At 39.0% G+C, this 20,642-nt stretch overlaps 1 protein-coding gene across 1 annotated transcript; it reads left to right on the forward strand.

Annotated features, from left to right (window-relative positions):
* Window positions 1-5,721: 5,721 nt before the first annotated feature.
* On the forward strand, window positions 5,722-20,435 carry LOC115970562 (TMV resistance protein N-like). Its single transcript, XM_031090176.1, has 2 exons — window positions 5,722-6,221; window positions 19,325-20,435. The coding sequence occupies exons 1-2, from the start codon at window positions 5,722-5,724 to the stop codon at window positions 20,433-20,435; spliced, it is 1,611 nt and encodes a 536-aa protein (XP_030946036.1).
* Window positions 20,436-20,642: the final 207 nt, after the last annotated feature.

A 20,642-nucleotide genomic window follows, 5' to 3' on the forward strand; every position in this document is an offset into this window, starting at 1 on the left:
GTTTTTGGTTTATCGTGCACTTTTGTTTTAGAACCTCATCCTTCCTCTCATGTCTGCGTTTGTTTTTAAGATATAAATAAATAAATTCCTTGACATAGCTAAAATGAGAACCGATTATCATTTGAGGAGCTGCTAGCTAAAAGAAAAACTTGTCCAAAAATAAGATTACTTGAAACTAGTTTGATATAGCATCAGCGTGACTAAAAAGTGTACAGCCTGCGTAGAACATTGAAAAAAAAAAAAAAAAAATCAAATTTCCATCCTCAAATGGAAGAAACCCAAAATGGAAAATAAAATTGTAGGGACTAGGGAGGAAGATTTTTGGAGATTGATGGAAATAGGACGTTGGGTTAGTACATTGCATTGCGCGTTGTCAGAAGAAAAGTAAGAAAATTAAGCTGACATTATTATTGTTTTTGTCTTCATTTCAACTCCGTAGTTTTTACTTTCTTTGAAAAATGAAAAGACACAGGACAACTTTCTTTTTTTTTTGGGTAAGGAGGATAATGCATTAACAACTAAAAGACCTCTGAACCAGAGGCAACAAACCGGCCATTCAATCCCTTTCCCACTACTTTTTCATTTCGTAACACACTGATTGGATCCCTGTCTCTAATTCAGTTTAGTCTTTTATCAATTTTCCAATCAAGAGAACAGATTCAAAGCATTTCAATTCACTCTTTTATCAATAATACAAAATTATAACCTTTCTAATTAAGAGTTTGTCCCATGTAATTTAGAGAATTTTTCTAAAATTTAATAACCATTTTGCTCAGGCACTGCAATTTGATTTCCAATGAGTTTTGTTTCCTCACTCGGAGCGAATTTTCATGCAACTACTTGCTAAGATTCCAAAACTAATTTCCTAGCAAAAAATTGAAAAAAAAAAAGTGTTGATATTAATAATATTTATAATATATATGAATTACATTCTATTTACTTTATTTAAAAATGTATTTTTTTTAAAAGGTAAAAATTCATTAGTTGTATGTTAGCATGTTATAACTCACAAAACTTTTTATTCTCAAAAAAAAAAAAAAAAAAAAAAAACCCCACAAAACTAGATATCTTTAATTTAGTTTATCGGCTAATCCAACTCATTATACTTTTTTTTTTAACCATGCAATTGGCTTTGTGATGTTACATTTTCCGTAATATTACATTATTGAAAAAAAAAAGAATATTAGGAATACAAAAAAAAGTCACAATATCTTCTTTTTTTTTTTTTTTTTTTTGGAGAAAGTCAACACCCTTATTTTTAGTTGTAGTCAATTATGGTATAATATTATATTATTCTAATTAATTTTATTTTAACCTATGATAGACTGAAACCTTGGTTGTTATAAAGATATTATGACATTTTGTTGTCAATGTAGAACAAATCATTGTAGAATGTTTCTCCAAAAAAAAAAAAAAAAAATCATTTTAGAATTTCTCACATTAGTCTTTGGAAATTTTCTCTTCACCCTTTGCTATTTTATTTGCTTAAATCTATTTTTTAGCAAATAAATAAATAAATATTTTTTAAAGAAAAATTCTTAGTTTACAATATTGTATTATCATTCGTGAAATTTACATTGTTTCTAAAAAAAAATGTGTATAACATTATACATTTTTATGCAAATGTGTAAAATGTTGTACATATTTATTTTAATCTACGATGTAAATCTTATGCATACAATGTAAACATAAAATTGTCATTTTTTTTAAAACAAAGCTAATTTTTTTTTCCTTCAGAGTTTTTGTCTCAAATTTTAGCAAATAAGTTAACAGGATGCCAAATTCACACACTATTCTTAATTTTTCATTTGCATTGGACATTGGTAATCCTTAGTCAAAACTCAAAAATGAAAGACAAAATAGCTTTTTTTTTTCTTTTTTTCCGAAATTAGAATAAAAGCTAAAAAGTAGGGCTAGTAGTGTTCTAATTTCTAATGGGGTCTAGTTTCTGTCTAGTGGCCAGTGCCACTAGATATGTTGGATACGCGACACGTGTTCAAGACTGGACACGTGTCGCGTATCCAACGCGTCTAGTGGCCACTAGCCACTGGACAGAAGCTGAGTCTTTTCTAACGTGCATTGTCCGAAAAAAGTAGGAGCACCATACCTTCGTGTAAAAAAGGCAATGCAAAGACTCATGGTACAGTGAAACTGTATTGCATTTTTGTGTTTATTGATTACCTTCTTGGAAATTTCCCAGAACGTAAACCGAAGACGTGTTGTATACTGTTATGGATATAATTCACTCTATCATCAATTTCACAATCAATCGAACACAAATTCAAAACCCTGAACTTTGATAAATATTGTCTAAGTGTTTAGACTCCATAGATGTTGTCAAGCGTTTACTCTCGGCTTTGATAGATATTACCAAATGATTATCTTGAGCTTTGATGAATATTGCTATGGTTTTTTTGGGCATAGGCTTGATTTTCTATGTTTAAGGCTGAACATAGAAAATCAAAAGTATAATTTATAGGAGTACTTAGTTAACATTATTGATCTTCAATGCCATTGTTGACTTGGGATGCCAATGGTTTTCCTTTTTTTTTCATTTTTTTTTTCATCAATGATCAATTGTTGTGTAGTTACTATCAAAATACAATTGTTGTTCAGTTGTTAAGACCATATATACTAATATTTTGAATATTTAGTGGACATTTTCCATGTGAGGACATTTTTTTTAAAATTTATTTTAATTCATATAATGACCAAAAAAACTTATATACTTGGAAGCTATCTATTCCAAAAAATAGTTTTACTTGAGTGGTTAGGTATGCATATTTGCTTTTTTTTTTTTTTGAGTCTGAAACTGAATTTTCAATTGATCAAAAACAGAATAGGTACAGAGCAGAAACACCACAAACCAATAGCAGGACAGAGCACCAACATAGACCACAGACAGCAAAGCCAAAGAGAAGGAAAAACCAATAAAATAAAAACACTAGATCCCTTCTAGCCTAAACAAGTTTGCTTGACTCTCAGGGACCACAACAATCCATTTGCTTTCCTCTCCTGATCTTTTGGCTTGTTGAGCTAGCTCATGGGCTATTTTGTTGCTGTTCCTGCAAATGTATCTAGCTTCTGCATAATTAAAATAGTGTCCCTTGAGTTGTTGAGTATGTACACACATTCAAATTCCAAGAAATTTGAGTAGTGTTTGTGATGCACGATGTACATTTGTATTAGAACCTCATCTTCTCTCTTGTGAGTATATTTTTTAACTTAAATAAATAAATTCCATGACATGGGAACCAATTAACATCTGTGGAGCCGCTAGCTTAAAGAAAAACTTGTCCAAAAATAAGACTACTTGAAACAAGTTTGATCTAGCATGACTAAAAAAATGCAGCCTAAAAACAATGATAGCGCGCAAAGGAAAAAAAAAAAAAAAAATTAAATGTTCCTCCTCAAATAGAAGAAACCCCCATGACAATGGAGAAGAAACACGAGATGGCAATTAAAATTGTGGGAAGGAGGAAGAATTTCCCAGATTGATGGAAAATAAGACGTCACGGGTTCATTCATTGCATTGGGCATGGTCAAAAAAGTAATCTTCACTTTCCTTTAGAAAAATGAAAAGGCATGGCACGACTTGATCGAATGACTGGGCCATGGAAACTAGTTGGAAGAAGGATTTTTATCTACTTTTTTTCTTTTGGGTAAAACACGATTCATTAGACAAAACTAAAAAGGAAACAAGATCAGGACATATCCTATCAAAATTCCATTGAGGTCAACCTCATACATATCAATCATGTCCACGGACGAACTATCAAATAAAGAAAAAGTCTGGCTGAATCCCATCCTAGCAAGTCTACTAGCACAACGGTTAACTTGACGGAAACAATGCTAGATTTTTATTTACTTTTCATACATGAAAGTCTCTCTTTTCAATTTTTGTAATTTTTTAGAGGTACGAGTGAATAAAGGTGTAAAGCGTGTTGTTAGGAAAAAAAAATAGGAGCATTGTACCTTTGTGGAAAAACGCAAGACGCGTGATACAGCCGGTGGAATTGTACTGCTGTTTTTTTTTAATATTATTATTCTTTTATAAACAATTGTACTGCTTTTTTTTAATTATTATTTGAAAAATGTTAATAAGCATGTTAAAATTTCTCTTATTAGTTGTGTTAATAAAAAGGAAAAGAAAATAACTACGAGCATCTCCAGCAGTTTCAGTAAATTTTTGTACTGTTTGGAGAATAAACAGTGACATTTAGTTTTTACCTACCCACTTTTTCAAATATACTTTCAACAGATTCTCTATCTCATTTAAACATTATTTCTTCATTCATTGTTTATTCTTTTTTTAATCATCATTTATTCTTTTTTTAACAATTATATTTTTTAATGAGAAGTGTTATGTTCACAACATTTTACGTAATACTTTCACAACAAAATTTATGTGAAAAGTTGTTACTAGTTCTAATTTGAACCCACCACTGAAATTATTTTTTTACTCGCTAATATTAATTAATAACAATCTGTTACTTAAAATTTATTGTAAAAATATTGTAGTAATACTTTACAATTAGGATTTTTTTTTTTTATATATTATTTTTCTTCCAACCATTTCATTTTCATCCACATTTCCTTTCATTTTTTCTTTTTTCTTTTTCTTGTTTTTCTCCTCCACACAAGTGTCTAGCCCCCTTCTTTTTATTTTCTTTTTCACCTCATCAAGAACATTCCAACATCTCTTTGCTTCACATCGTCGAAGAGAGAGAGAGAGAGAGAGAGAGAGAGAGAGAGAGGCTTGTCGTCCTCCAGCCGCTCCAGCCGCCGCTTCAGCACTGCTCCAGCCACTGCTCCAGCATCTCCATCGCCACTGGGTCAGATCGGCTTGTTCTTTCTTTTCTTTTCTTTTTTTCTTTTTTCATATTTACTTGTTCTGATTCAACTTTATTTTAAGAATTGGATTTTGTTTTGTGTTTGGATTAATTCTTTTGCTCATGAACAGGTCTCTCTCTTTTCTCTTTTTTTTTTTCTTTTTTTTTTTTTTTTTTTCTGATTTCATTTGGTTTATGAGAAAAAAAAAGAAGCAACGGCAATAGAGTGAATGAGAGGAAAAAAAAAAAAAAAAAAGCAACGGAGAGAATGAGAGAGAAAAAGAAATCTGGAGAAGAGAGAAAGAATTAATGTAAAAAGTAGTTGGTATAATATTTTATTCAAGAAATTCAATAGCTAATGAACAGTAGCCCATCAGACTGATGGGCTACTGTTCATAAGCCAAAAAAAATTTTGGGTATGCATAATCCGCTGGAGTTGGTTTTTCTGCTCACATTCTCTATTATAGCTAATATTTTGGGTATGCATACACTGCTAGAAATGCTCTAAAAACATTGCCAAAAAAAATTACAAAAAATTGTCAAAAAAATAAAAAGCTACAAAAAGTTTTAAAAAAAATGTGCGAAAAATTGTTAAAAAGCTGCAACCCTTGTTATTTTATAAACAACAGTGTCTGTACTGCTTGGAACTTTCTTGGAAGGAAAACCGAAGACGTGTAGTATACTTTTTTTTAATTCACTCTATCATCAATTTTCCAATCAAACGAACAGATTCAAAACCTAATCAGATCCTCCACTTAAATTGCACAATTTCACTCATCTTTAATCATATATAATTCCCATTTCATCACATCTTTAATCTCTTACCTTTTCGTCCTCTTTTTACTTCTTAATCTTCTCATCCCAAAAAAAAAAAAATCTTCTCATCCCAATGGCTTTCTTGACCAACAAAAGAGCCTCCTCCTCCTCTTCCTCCTCCTCTTCTTCTTCCACTCACCAGAGCTATGACGTTTTCTTAAGCTTTAGAGGTGAAGATACCCGCTATGGTTTTACAAGCCATTTACATAAAGTTTTATGTGATCAAGGTTTTAACACCTTCATTGATGATGACCTTAAGAGAGGAGAAGAAATTTCAATAGAACTTCTTAAAATCATTGAATCATCCACTGTTTCAATCGTCGTGTTATCTAAAAACTATACTTCTTCTACTTGGTGTTTGGATGAACTTGTCAAGATTCTTGAGTGTAGTCAAAAGGTTTTCCCTGTTTTTTACAATATAGATCCATCAGAAGTACGTAAACAAAAGGGTGAGTTTGGAGTAGCTTTAACAAAACATGAAGAAATATTCAAAGATGATATTGACAGGGTGCAGAATTGGAGGATATCACTAAATAAAGTTGGTAGTTTGTGTGGAAGGCACTATAAGAATGGGTATGTATTTCATTACTTTATTTTTTTTTTGTTGCTAAATGGTATGTATTTCAGTTCTTGTCTTATGCTTTCATGGGTTTCATGATTCTAATGGTTTGTTATAATTAAAAATTATCTCTTAACATAATTCTTTTATTAGTTAAAATTTTAATTAAATTATTTACAAATAGAGTAAAATAATCACTCAAGGAAGAACTTAATTATTTTCTTGTTCCTAAACTTCGTTAAGACAATATTCAAAGTGAAAACTATGTGGCTGCCGTCTAGGATCACATTATTGAGAGGTAATATTTATTTTTTTTGTCTCAAATCTTTGAGTCTTTCTAAGAAAAAAGTATCTAATGTATCACATACATGTAACATCTCTCTCGCAAAAATGTCATCAGAAAGTTCATAGCCCAAAACCCAACCTAGTACTATTGAGGCCCATGGGTAGCCCACTAGCCCAATTGATTTGACTGTGGGCTGATTTTTCTGTCAATGGGTGTGCACTTGGCCCACCAATGGGGCCCAGAAGCCTAATTTATATGATTTATTTATTTATATTTTTTTTGGAGGGGGTGGTTTGGTACTTATGACATAAGATAGGAGAGAATCTTAAAACCACTTGTCCAGTAGGATACTTAAGTGGTTATGCATTATATATATTGTAATTTGAATTTATATATGAATTTTTTTAAATGGACATTTATCATTGGTTGTAAAATGTATGTGAAGAGTTTATATATATATATATATATATATATGTATATATTTGACGTAAAGTTACTTGATATGTACAAATGGATTGAAAACTACAAATGATAGACGCGTGTAGGTGCCAACATGGTTGGATATTCAAATTTTGTAGTTATACAACTAGTTTTCTTATCCTAATAGGAATAATGAACACATCAATACATAAATTATTAATTTTACAGTCTAGTAAATAAATATAATAATCTTCAAATCCAATAAATCCGCAAATGAAAAAAAATAAAATGCGTACATATTATGTGCATGAAACATTAAATAAAGTTTTTTTTTCTTGAAAGAAACATTAAATAAAGTTAAATCATCAATAAGAAGAAATAAGTATATAGAGAGCTTGAAGAATAAAATATAATATATTAGGCAAAAAAAAGTAAATAGTTTATAATAAAATTTAAATGATGAACCGTGGGGTCAAAGAATTTGGCAATCCCGGTCCACCTTATACTAAGCCCAAGACCCACGTCGAGGAGGAAGAAATGCCCGAGGATGAATGAAGAAAGCCCAAATTGCCAAGAAACATCGCCGAGGACAACCCTGTCTTCGGCCAACTGAGATCCTAGAAGGGAAGAACGGCACGCCATCGAAGGCAGCCTTCCAGAGCAACCTAAGAAAAAGGACAAGTACAGTAAGACATCTAGGGGAGCATGGTGGAGGAGCAATTCAAGGAGAAATTGTCATCTTCACATTAAATACCCACAACTAACGTTTTGGCCGCATTAATGAGGAAATGACCCCTGAACAGTGCTGTCTTGATTGCTGCAACGCACAGAAGGTCTAGGAAGGTGGCTGATGGGATAAGCACTCGAGTAGTGACCCGCATGATCAACAGATGGAGGGCCAAGATCAACCGGAAGAGGCTATATAATGTGAGAAATCCTCCAGCAAGGGGGGGTGGGGGAAGAAAAAGAGGAAAAAAGAGAAAACACAGGAGTAATTTGTATGATCTTTGGAACCTTTGCAACAAAGCACCGAAAAAATAATAAGAACAACAAGCTCCTCAAATGAGAGCTGAGGACAGAATTTCACACTTCAGTCCACGTCCTTACCATTTGATCCACTCATAACCATGTCCAGGTGTTGTAACCCTCACTAAGGCCCAATTCTTAAACCCATTCTCTATAAATTTATTGTATTAGGCTAGTTGGGCCTGAGTCCATTCATCTAATAGAAGAAGTGCTCAAACCTAGTTCCTACAATTGGCGCCGTCTGTGGGAAGAAATTATGTATTAGTAAGGGCAACAACTAAGCATGGTAGGATTAGGCCCTCATCAGGCAGGCTCCCGTCAGCCTGAACCGGATAGATCCTAACAACAGTGTAACTTTCCTAACCCTGAGCGTAATCGAAATGAAGAGAATGAAAGATTTCGAGAGGGAAGTGTGCACACCACTCAAACCAGCAGAAGCCACCTCGTATGGGCAATCATGTGCTTCAGAGACAAAATAACAACCAGGCCATGCAACTAGAAGAAGTTAGGAGTCATATATCCTAGAGACAGAATGATAAGCAAGCCATGCAGCGAGAGATAGATGACTTGAAGAGAAAGCTGCGCCATGCGCAACGAAGGCGATCTCATCCTAGCCCTGACATGCCCTCCGATGATGAAAGTGATGATGACTATAGGCAAAGATTGAGAACTCCTCCAAGCGAGACCTTCTCTCATGAAAAAGAGCACTACCAGAGGCGCAAACGTAAAAGCCCATCTCCTAAAGGCTTGAGAAACGATGCCATGAGTAGGGCACTAGATCAACTTTCCAAATCACCTTTCACGCGCCACATAGAAGGGGCTACACTTCCACGACGATTCCAGCAGCCAACTTTCACCATTTATAATGGCAAAATAGACCCGGTGGAGCATGTGAGCCAATTTAACCAAAGGATGGTTGTCCATTCTAAAAACGAGATGCTAATGTGCAAGGTTTTCCTATCTAGCTTGGGACCAGTGGCGATGAGATGGTTCAACAGCTTAAAGATGAATTCCATAGATTCGTATAGGCAGCTAACCCAAGCCTTTGGCTCCCGTTTCGTTATAAACAACAGAGCTTCTCGGCCATTGAGTGCGTTATTGTCATTAACCATGCATGATGGAGAAACTCTAAAGGCCTACTCGGATAGATATTGGGAGATGTATAATGAAATGGATGACAATTTTGACGATGTCGCCATCAACACCTTCAAAAATAGTCTCCCAGCCAAGCACAGCTTGAGGAAGTCTCTAACTGGCAAACCTGCCACCAGTGTGTGCCAACTGATGGATCGAATCGATAAGTATAAACGAGTAGAGGAAGACCAGCTGCAAGGTAAGGGAAAAGAGAAGTTTATCCCTCAGGAAAGGAGGGATTTCAGGTCAGACTGATATAACAGCAACCGCCCAAGGAGAGATTTCAGAGGGCAATTCGAAGCAACCAACACACAGACTGTCGATACTGTATTCCGAGAACCAGTACATCGGGTGTTGGAGAAAATCAAGAACAAGCCATACTTTAAGTGGCCGAATAAGATGGTGGGAGAGTCCATGAGGCGCAATCAGAACTTTTATTGCCAATACCACCAGGACCACAAACATACCACGAAGAACTGTAGAAACCTCTGGAACTATTTAGACTAGCTAGTCCGAGAAGGAAAACTAAAACACCTTCTGCATCATTCCAGTGGTCATCAAGGTCAAACCCATTAGGAACCCCAGAGAGATACTGTCCTAAGGCCACCCCTAGGGATGATCAATGTAATCTCGGCTGCGTCAAGAAGAACAGGCGCGCGCCCTTCACGAGTGTTTTTTGTGGCTCAGCGGCCTGCCGAGGAATCCCAGCCAGAGCCGAAGAAGGCCAGAATGAATTTTTGCCCAACCTTGAGTTTTTCAAAAGAAGACAAGATCGGAACCACCCAGCCCCATGACAATGCACTGTTGATCACTCTCAAAATCGGGGACTACGACGTGAAAAGGGTGATGGTGGATGGTGGCAGTGGGGTCGAGGTCATGTAACTCGACCTCTACAAGGGGCTGAGGTTAAAACCGGAAGATTTGATGCCCTATGACTCTCCTTTGATGAGTTTCGACGGGAAGCTTATTATTCCAAAGGGCATGATTAGGCTACCCATCCAGATCGGCCCAGAGATAGTGGAGGTGAACTTTATCGTGGTGGACACCTACTCTCCCTATACAGCCATCGTCGATAGGCCCTGGCTCTATATCTTGGGGGCTGTTGCCTTCTCCTTGCATCAGAAGGTAAAATTCTCGTCAGGGGACCAGGTTCTCGAAATCTGTGGTTGCTAAACCACGGCAAGGTAATGTGTGCCATCTCATATCGGCTCGATGTAAATCCTCGACCTCTACTGAAAAGAACTTATAGCAATCAAAGCCCCGGTGTCGCCTCCTGATACAGTTGCCGAGGAGGCAAAATGCGAGGATCTAAAGAAGGTGGTCATTGGTGATGATACGGAGAAATTCTTTCGGGTAGGGGCTCAGCTGCCTCTTCAGGAGAAGGAGGAGTTAATTGAGTTTCTGAAAAGAAATATTGGTGTATTTGCATGGGATGCCTGTGATACTCCCGGGATTGATCCAGCCTTTATCTGTCACCACCTCAATATCAACCCATCCATCACTCCCAAGAAGCAGCCACCCTGTCGCTCATCAAGAGAGCATGTCGATGCGATTAGGGACGAAGTGGCAAAGTTCAGGCGTGCAGGGGCTATCAAAGAGGTTTTTTACCTCGAATGGTTGGCCAACACCATGATGGTCAAGAAGAAAAGTGGAAAATGGCAGGTTTGTATAGACTTCACGGACCTAAATAAAGCATGCCCAAAAGACCCGTTCCTCATGTCTCGTATAGACCAGCTGGTGGACACAACAGTGGGTCATCCTTGGATGAGTTTCTTAGATGCCTTTCAAGGCTATCATCAAATACCACTAGCCCTGGAGGATCAGGAGAAGACGGCCTTCGTGACACCTACCGGGAACTACCCCTACAAGGTAATGCCGTTCAGTCAAAAGAACGCAAGGTCCACTTATCAAAGGATGATGACGAGAATGTTCGAGCCACAGTTGGGCAAGAGTATCGAAATCTATGTTGATGACATGGTGGTAAAGAGTAAAGTGGTGTCCGAGCATTTAGGAGACCTCGGCAACACCTTTGATGTCATAAGGAAGCACAAACTACGCCTAAATGCTTCCAAATGCTCATTTAGCGTGTGATCAGGCAAGTTTTTAGGCTACATGGTCACTTATAGGGGAATTGAGGTTAACCCTGACCAGATCAAGGCTATTAATGATTTAAAACCACCGCAAAATGCCAAGAAGGTCCAAAGCTTACTAGAATGATTGTAGCCCTGAATCGATTCATTTCCAGTTTAGCAGATAGATGCAGACCATTCTATCTCTTGATCAACAAGTGGAAAGGATTTGAGTGGTCCGAGGACTGTATTGTGGCCTTCCAGCAACTCAAGGAATACCTATCCCGGCCACCCATCATGTTTGGTCCTGAGGCCGATGAAGTCCTATACGCATATATTGATGTTGCCCCTCATGCTGTGAGCTTGATGCTAATACGAGATGACAATGGCCTTCAAAAGCCAATCTATTACATGAGCAAGTCGCTTCACGAAGCCGAGGTTAGTCAGATACTTACCCTTGGAGAAAGCCATACTAGCTGTGGTCCATGCTCCGCGAAAGCTTCCCCATTATTTCCAAACTCACACAGTGGTTGTTCTAACCCAACTACCCTTAAAGTCCGTACTTCGGACTGCTAATTACACTGGAAGGATTGCCATATGGAGCATAATTCTGGGAGCTTTTGACATCAAGTATATGCCTTGGATTTCCATAAAGGGCCAGGTCCTAGCTGACTTGGTGGCCGAATTTGCTGAACCACCAGTAGAAATAGTAGCAGAGGAGTGAAACATGGATGGAAAATGGGTTGGGGCAATCTCTATGCCAGGACCCCCATGTTGGAAAGTATACATTGATGGTGCAGCAAATCAGAGAGGGTCTAGAGTGGGGCTAGTCCTAGTATCTCCTGAGAAGACTATCATAGAGAAATCCCTGAGACTTTGGTTTCTGGCCACGAATCACGAAGCCGAGTATGAGGCCTTGTTACAAGAAATGGCCATGGTACAGAAAATGGGAGGAAAAGTAATAGAGATGTTCTCGGACTCGAGATTGGTAGTGGGCCAGGTAAAGGGAAAGTTGGAAGACAGAGATGTGAGGATGCAAGAGTACTTAAGCCAGGTCAAACGCTTGCAATCAGACTTCGATCTTTTCAGCCTGTCACATGTCTCTAGAAGCGGAAACACCATGCAGATTCATTGGCCACGCTTACTACCTCCTCGGCAGGGGGTCTACCTCGAATTATTCTTGTCGAGCATCTAGATAGAACAAATGAGGTTGCAGCAGGCATGGTCCATATCCATGAGGTTAGAGTGGGTCCTAGCAGGATGGACCCTATAGTGAGGTTCCTCAAAGATGATATCCTGCCCGAGGAGAAGTCAGAGGCTGAAAAAATACGAAGAAACACTCCTCGATTCTAGTTGTTCGAGGACCACAAATTGTATAAGTGCTCCTATTCTGGGAAATATTTACTGTGTATTCACCTTGAAGCATTAGAATCACTACTTGAAGAGCTGCACAAAGGGATCTGTGGGAGTCACACAAGAGGAAGATCTCTGTCGCACCAAGCCATTACCCAAGGATATTAGTGGCCGAGGATGCAGAAGGAAGCCTTAGAATATGTTAAGAAATGTGACCAATGCCAAAGGTTTATCCCAAATATTCATTAACCAGGAGGGGTCCTCAACCTTTTGTCCAGTCCGTGGCCGTTTGCCTAGTGGGGCTTAGATATTGTAAGCCATTTCCCCAAGGCAGCAGGAAATAAGAGATATCTGTTGGTCGACACAGATTACTTCACCAAATGGGTCGAAGTTGAACCATTGGCTAACATCAGAGATGTGGATGTTAAGAAATTCATTTGGAGAAACATTGTTACACGATTCGGGGTCCCTCGCACCCTCATTTCAGATAATGGACTCAAATTTGACAACAAAGCCTTCAGAAGATATGCTACGAACTGGGGATCATTAACAGGTACTCAACTCCAGCTTATCCTCGGGAAAATGGGCAGGCTGAGGTTGTCAACAAGGTCATAGTCAATGGGCTTAAGAAGAGACTGGATGATGCCAAGGGAAGATGGGTAGAAGAGCTGCTGCATGTCTTATGGACTTATTGGGGCCATTGCTGCATGTCTTAGAAGATCAACAAGGGAGACACATTTCGCCATGACCTATGGGGCCGAGGTGGTTATCCCTCTAGAGGCAAGCTTCCCAACGCTGAGAACGAGCTCCTTCACTCCAAGCAATAACGATGAACTACTAGGGAAGAGCCTAGATTTGATCGATGAACGAAGAGAAAAGGCAGTGATCCAGTCGGCCTGTTACCACCAGAATCTCAAGCAGGGATATGACGCCAATGTGAAGCTAAGACCACTAGCACCAGGGGACCTAGTGTTGAGGAAAGTTGTAGGTGCTGCCAAGAACCCATCTTGGGGAAAGCTGGTACCCAATTGGGAAGGACCATACCGAATTACTTCAGTAGCAGGAATAGGTGCATACTACTTAGAAGACTTGGATGAAAAAGCTGTACCTCGTCCATGGAATGTAAATAACGTAAGGAGGTATTATTTTTAACAAAAACATTTCTCTAATTCAAATTTTAAGTCCATTATGATTATATGTCTTATATCTTGGCAACCATCTAAGTACTAGACAGAATCAAGGTCTTGCATGGTCCTCGGACTCAAACCTATGGGGAAACTAGTTACTTCAAGAAAAATCTAAGCACTAGACAAAACCAAGGTCTTGCATGGTCCTCGGACTCAAACTTATGGGGAAACTAGTTACTTCCAGAAAAATCTAAGTACTAGATAGAACCAAGGTCTTGCGTGGTCCTCAGACTCAAACCTATGGGGAAACTAGTTACTTCCAGAAAAATATTAGTACTAGACAGAACCGAGATCTTGCATGGTCCTCGGACTCAAACCTATAGGAAAACTAGTTACTTCAAAAAAAATCTAAGTACTAGACAGAACCAAGATCTTGCATGGTCTTCGGACTCAAAACTATGAGGAAACTAGTTACTTCCAGAAAATCTAAGTACTAGACAAAACCATGGTCTTGCATGGTCCTCGAACTCAAGCCTATGGAGAAACTAGTTACTTCAAGAAAAATCTAAGTACTAGACAGAACCAAGGTCTTGTATGGTCCTCAGACTCAAACCTATGGGAAACTAACTACTTTCAGCAAAAGCTTAAGTGGCAAGTAGAATCCAAATGTTGGGCGGATCCTCAAACCACAACCTTTGAAGAAATTAGCAAGATCAAACATTCATGCAAGTTGCGAATATAGCCTAAGTACATGCTCGGTACCTCGGATCATATACTCGGCCCCCACCCCCTAATAATGTGAGCAAACGTAAACTAAGTGTCCCTTTAATGCCGGTGAGTTAGAATTTAAAGGTCTAATTTCAATTATGGTATGTACATAACTATTTTTACCCATTAGTACAACCAACTCATGAGACACGAGATTCACACTAATAATAATAATAATAACAATAAACACATAATGTAAAAGAAGGAATTTCATACATTTAACCTAAAAGTCTGATTACAATGATTCCAATGTTCAAAAAAAAAAAAAGGGGAGGGGCAAAACTAAAACAGAAGCTAGCCAAGACGACCTATTTCTTCAGTTTTATCCCGATTCCATCCTTGGAGCCCTCATTTAGGGGAACAGTCTGAAGGGGCTGAACTGAAAGAGCTGACTCCTCGGCATGAGAGGCCTAAGCATCAGCTGCAGACTCCGTAGTCTTCTGGGACGCTTCAGGGTTCGAGCCTTCATTTGTTTCGGTCGCCCTAGAAAGCTCACTCTCCTTGGCTGGCTCGTCAGGAGCGGTTATGGCCAAAGCAGCTTCAGGCCGAGCAGTCTTAGCCTTTTCAGGAGCAACCTCGGCCTTAGAGCTAGCGGGGGCAGCTTCCCAGATGGCAAGAGGGTAGTATACATTCTCCACCTTCCACGGATCGGATGAAGCCTCAACCCTAGCTTGTTTAAGGGTTTCATTCCAAACCTGGGAATAGTAGAGCCTACATACCCCAGGTACTTGAGCCTTGAGAGTGGCCTGGGTCTTAGCCACTCCCAAGGCATAAGCCTCCTCCTCGGCTTTCTCTTTGGAGCTCTTAACCTCCGTCCTGGCAAACTCCGCCTCTGCCTTAGCCCTCAAGGCTTCATCCCTGGCCCACTCCATGACGTTTTTGGCCCCTTCTGCCTCGGCCAGCTTCTTCTTTAGATCAGTGATTTGCTCCTTGGCAATCTTCAACTGATCCTCAGTCTCAAGTAGGCGCCTCGTCTGGCTTTCGGCCTGCTTTTGAGCGCTAGCTAGGCCTGATTTAGCGCTATCTCTAGCCCTTGTCATCTCCTTTAGATCCTCCCTTACTTTCGAGAGATCGGCCTTGGAGTTTTTAAGGGTCCGCATAGCATCTAAGCGCTTGTCACGCTCGAGCTCCAGGGACCTGCTTTGTTCCTTAGCATCCTCTTCTAATCTATAAGTGGCCTGGACAGCCTGCCAATTGAAACAAGTACACGATAAGTTAGAAATCGAGGAACAAAAATCAATGGAGTCACAAGTGTTAGAAGTCTTACCATGCCCAAGTACCTCTTGATACTGAGAAAGACCTCTTGCCTCCTCAAATTCCCCAGCTCGACTATATCGGCGGGAAGTAGCAGGGACCTCTCCAACGCGTTGGCCACATAGGCGCCTTCACCCCCTCGAAAGTCCCTGAGGGAGGCGTTGTCCATCAAAGGCTCCCCGTGGAGTTTTGGGGTGGGAAGCCAGGCCTGGGGCTCGAACTGGATGGTGACTTCTTTTTCTTGGCCCTGGTGCCCGATTTTTAATTGTTTTGAAGCACGTAAGGCTTCATCTTCCTCCCGAGAGGAGCGAGATTTCCCCCCATCCATGGGTTCTTTGCCTTTGGAAGCCCTCTTCCTTTTCGGATCGGCAGGCTCGGGCCGAGAAGGCAAAGTTGAGTGAAAAGGAGGAGAAAGTCTAGACCGTGGAGATGATGGCTGTGATTGGGTGGAAGATGACCTAGTCTAAGCAGGCTGAGGTTGGGGTGGAGGAGGAGAAAGCTTGGATTGTGGCTTCCCCGGCGCGTTCTTCCCTGGTTGGCCTTCAATTAGGTCGAGCAAGTTGGTTGGAGGTTTTCTCTTAAAACCCATTTCAGCCTGAGAAGAAGCCCCTACTGATAGGAGATCCACTTCAGTCAAACTGGGGTCACCTAAGTCACCAGAGGGATCCTCAGACAGACTAACTTGGCCGAATACACCAAATTCGTCCTCGGGCGGACCCAAATTAGTGACCTCTTCTTCGCTTTCTACTTTTCCTCCCTCGGCCTTTGCAACTTGATGGGATGAAGAAGGGCCTGCCAATGGAATGCCTTCTGGGACAGGAGATCCTTCGGGAAGCAAGAACCCATGTTCTGCTACAGTGATTCTGTGAAGCAGAGGATCTTTAGCTCTGATCACGTAGTTCGGAGTCGAGAATGATTTCTGGATGGGATTGTACCCGAGGATCTTGTGAGCGGCTCTGACTTGGTTGTTAGCTTCGTTTACAAAGACTTTCGCCTTAAAGATGGTTTCCAAATCCTCCCGGTTAACCAAGTGAAAGTGTCATTCAAAGGCGTGTGGATCTGCAAAAAGAAAGCATATTCATATTAGCAACCGAACAATGCAAACTATGATAGCACAAAAGATTAACCCTCTCCTACTCTAAATACCCCAGCTAGTTCCCCCTCCTCTGTTGGACAATGAAGGCCGTCGTGCCGCTCTCCAGACACAATGAGAAAGTCCTTATTTAACCCCTTGCTGGTCTTGAGGAGGCACTAAATAAGCCGAACCTTATCGTCCCTCGTCTTCATATAATAGGATTTACCCTTTAGGTGTTGGAGGTTGTAGCACCAGTTTACGTCGTGATGGGTTAACCTCAACCCCATTTTCTCGTTTAAGGCGTCCATACAACCCAGGATCCTAAACACGTTGGCGGCGCACTGGGTGGGAGCTAATCGGAAATGCCTAAGGTAGTCCCTCATCACCAGCCTCATAGGGATTCTCATACCACCTTCTATGAAGGCGATTATGGGAATCACTACTTCAACCTCTTGCCTCCTAAAATGCCACTCCCCTTCTTCACAGTACCTCAAACCTACATATTGGGGTATCCTATAATCGGTAACGAATTTTTCCATTGCCTCTTCGAACTCAACCAACTTTTTTAACTTACCCATCCCTAGAAACGGCTAAAAGACTCAGGGAAGGACAAAAGAAAGAGAGGAATAAGAGGAAAAAAAACTTAGAAGAGAGAAAATGTGAGTTAGAGGGAGAAGAAAACTTACAGAAATGAGGAAAAGCTCCTCAGACAGGCTTTTTATGCTGAAAAGAGACGTGAGTTTGGCTGGAGATTTGATCAAACTCAGGATATGTGTGCAAGAACTCTTAAGTGTAAAAGTAAGGAGGCAAATCAGTTCAAATGGGTATTTATACCTCCAATTAAAAATAACCGTGCGGGTTTTACCCGCCCATAAAGTTGAAAAAATCCCCACCGTTAGATTACCATCACATCGTTGAACGTGGAGAGCACAGAGCCGCCAAAATTTAATGAGGACGTGCTTTGTTTACTGAAGCACCAAGAATGCGCCTTAGATAAGTGAAAAGGCTCTGGCACTGATGGAGGACAAGACTTGACAAGCCATGATAAAGGCCCGAGGACATCAAAATCCTCCTCTTCATCTGAAGAGCTGGACAACAGGATTTTGAGAGGCTATTGTGGGATCAAAGAATTTGGCAACCCCGGCCCATCTTATACTAAGCCCAAGACCCACGCCGAGGAGGAAGAAATGCCCGAGGACGAACGAAGAAAGCCCAAATTGCCAAGAAACATCGCCGAGGACAACCCTGTCCTCGGCCAACCAAGATCTTAGAAGGGAAGAACGGCACGCCATCGAAGGTAGCCTCCCAGAGCATCCCAAGAAAAAGGACAAGTACAGTAGGACATCCAGGAGAGCATGATGGAGGAGCAATTCAAGGAGAAACTGTCATCTCCGCATTAAATGCCCACAACTAACGTTCTGGCCGCATTAATAAGGAAATGACCCCTGAACAGTTTTGTCTTGGTTGATGCAACGCACAGAAGGTCTGGGAAGGTAGCTGATGGGACAAGCACTCAAGTAGTGACCTGCATGATCAACAGATGGAGGGCCAAGATCAAACGGAAGGGGGTATATAATATGAGAAATCCTCCAGTAAAGGGTGTGGGGGGGGGGGGGGAAGAAAAAGAGGAAAAAGGAGAAAACACGGGAGTAATTTGTATGATCTTTGGAACCTTTGTAACAAAGCACTGAAGAAATAATAAGAACAATAAGCTCCTCGGATGAGAGCTGAGGACATAATTTCATACTTCAGTCAACGTCCTTGCCATTTGTTCCACTCATAACCATGTCCAGGTGTTGTAACCCTCACTAAGGCCCAGTTCTTAAACACATTCTCTATAAATTTATTGTATTTCTAGTTGGGCCGAGTCCATTCATCTAATAGAAGAAGTGCTCAAACCCAGTCCCTACATGAACTTATGGGGGAAAAAAACACATGATGTTAGTAGTCAACTTGTCACTGAAAATATTTATATTTGAAATGTGCAAGCCATGATGAGTAATGTCATTAGTTCTTTTATGTACAATATCGAAAATCTAATATAACATTAGTATACAATATAATATAGGTCAATAAAAAAATTAAATTATAAATTATCTAATAGAGAGTAAAAATACATTAGGTCGAGGTTTGATTTGGTAGAGTCTGATCATAATCAAGTATAGAACAAGCAGAAACATGTTACTATTTCTACAACCATATCCTTTATTTTTTGCAAAATTTCATGATGTACTACCCAATTTAATGATACTGCTAAAATATTTGATTAGATATCATTTACTTTAATTAATAATATATTAAGTGTAAGTAGTAAGTCACAGAACTAAGCATCTTGAATTTAGTTCATTTCATATTAAAATTTGCAACTAGTCCAACTCAGTTACTTGCTAAAATGTCTATAATTAATTTCTAAGCAAAAAAGAATGTACAAAATTTAAAGATACTACTCAAATATTTGAATTATATGTCATTTAATTTAATTAATAATATCTTAAAGTGTAAGCAGTAAGACACAGAACTAGGCATCTTGAATTTAGTTCATTTCATGTTAATATTTGTAACTAGTCCAACTCATTAAATGTTTCTTTTACTTTATGGTTTGCAGCGTCACTGAATCTGAATTTATCCAAAAAATTGTTGAAGATATACCAAGAACTATATTAAAATGCACGCCAGTATCTGTTGGCGAACGCCTTGTTGGAGTAAAACCTCGTGCCAAGGCCGTAGAATTGCTTTTAAGTATTGAGTTAAATGAATTTCGCATGGTAGTGATTCATGGCCTTTCTGGAATAGGTAAGACTACAATTGCAAAAGCAATTTATAAGAGAATTGCTAATCATTTTGATAGAAGCATTTTTTTAGAGAATGTTAGAGAAACTTCGGAGACAAAGGATGGCATTATCAAACTACAAGGTCAACTTCTTAAAGAGATTTTAGGGGATGAAAATTTGAAAATTCACAGCATATCCGAAGGAATCAATTTGATAAAAAAGGGACTTCGTTGTAAAAAGGTTCTTTTAATTCTTGATGATGTGGATACATTGGGAAGAATAAAAAATTTGCTTGGAGATTGTAATTGGTTTGTTTCAGGAAGTAGAGTCATTATAACAACAACAACAAATCCACAATTTTTAGCTACTCTTGGAAAAGTTTGTACAACTTATGAGGCCAAGAAATTAGAGAACCATGAAGCTCTTCAACTCTTTGAAAAGCATGCCTTCCTTGGAAAGAAACCCGATAAAGATTATTCAGAACTTACAAACCAAGTTATACGATATGCCCAAGGCCTTCCAATAGCTCTTATAATAATAGCTTGTGATTTGTGTGAAAGAACTAAACAGGCATGGGAAATTACATTAGATAAGTATATGAAAATTCCCAATGAAGACATTCAAAAAGTACTTAGAGTAAGTTATGATGGACTAGAGGAAATAGTACAAGATATTTTCCTTGATATTGCATGTTTCTTCAAGGGATGGAAGAAGGATTATGTTGTAAATATACTAAATGCTAGAGATTCACATCCAGGTTATGGTATTCAAAGACTTGTTGATAAGTGTCTCATTATTGTGGATCATGATATACTGTTAATGCATGACCTGATACAACAAATGGGTAGAGAAGTTGTTCGACAAGAATCACGTATTCTTGAAAAACGTAGCAGGTTATGGCATCATGAAGATGGTCTTGAAGTACTACTTGGAAATAAGGTATAAGTTCTTTTTCTTCTATTTTCTCAAAAAAATAAAAAAATTCAATAGGTAAAAGTTTTATATTTTTTCTTTTTAATATTGCATAAAATATGAATTTTATTAGTCTCATTTTTGCTGAAATTTCAAAATTATTATACTTTTTGTTTTTGGTAAATTCTATTGTGAATTATGGTTTACTTGACTCTTTATCCGATTAGGGGACGGACGAAA

The sequence above is a fragment of the Quercus lobata genome, chromosome 12 (assembly GCF_001633185.2).
Source record: "Quercus lobata isolate SW786 chromosome 12, ValleyOak3.0 Primary Assembly, whole genome shotgun sequence".
NCBI lineage: Eukaryota > Viridiplantae > Streptophyta > Magnoliopsida > Fagales > Fagaceae > Quercus > Quercus lobata.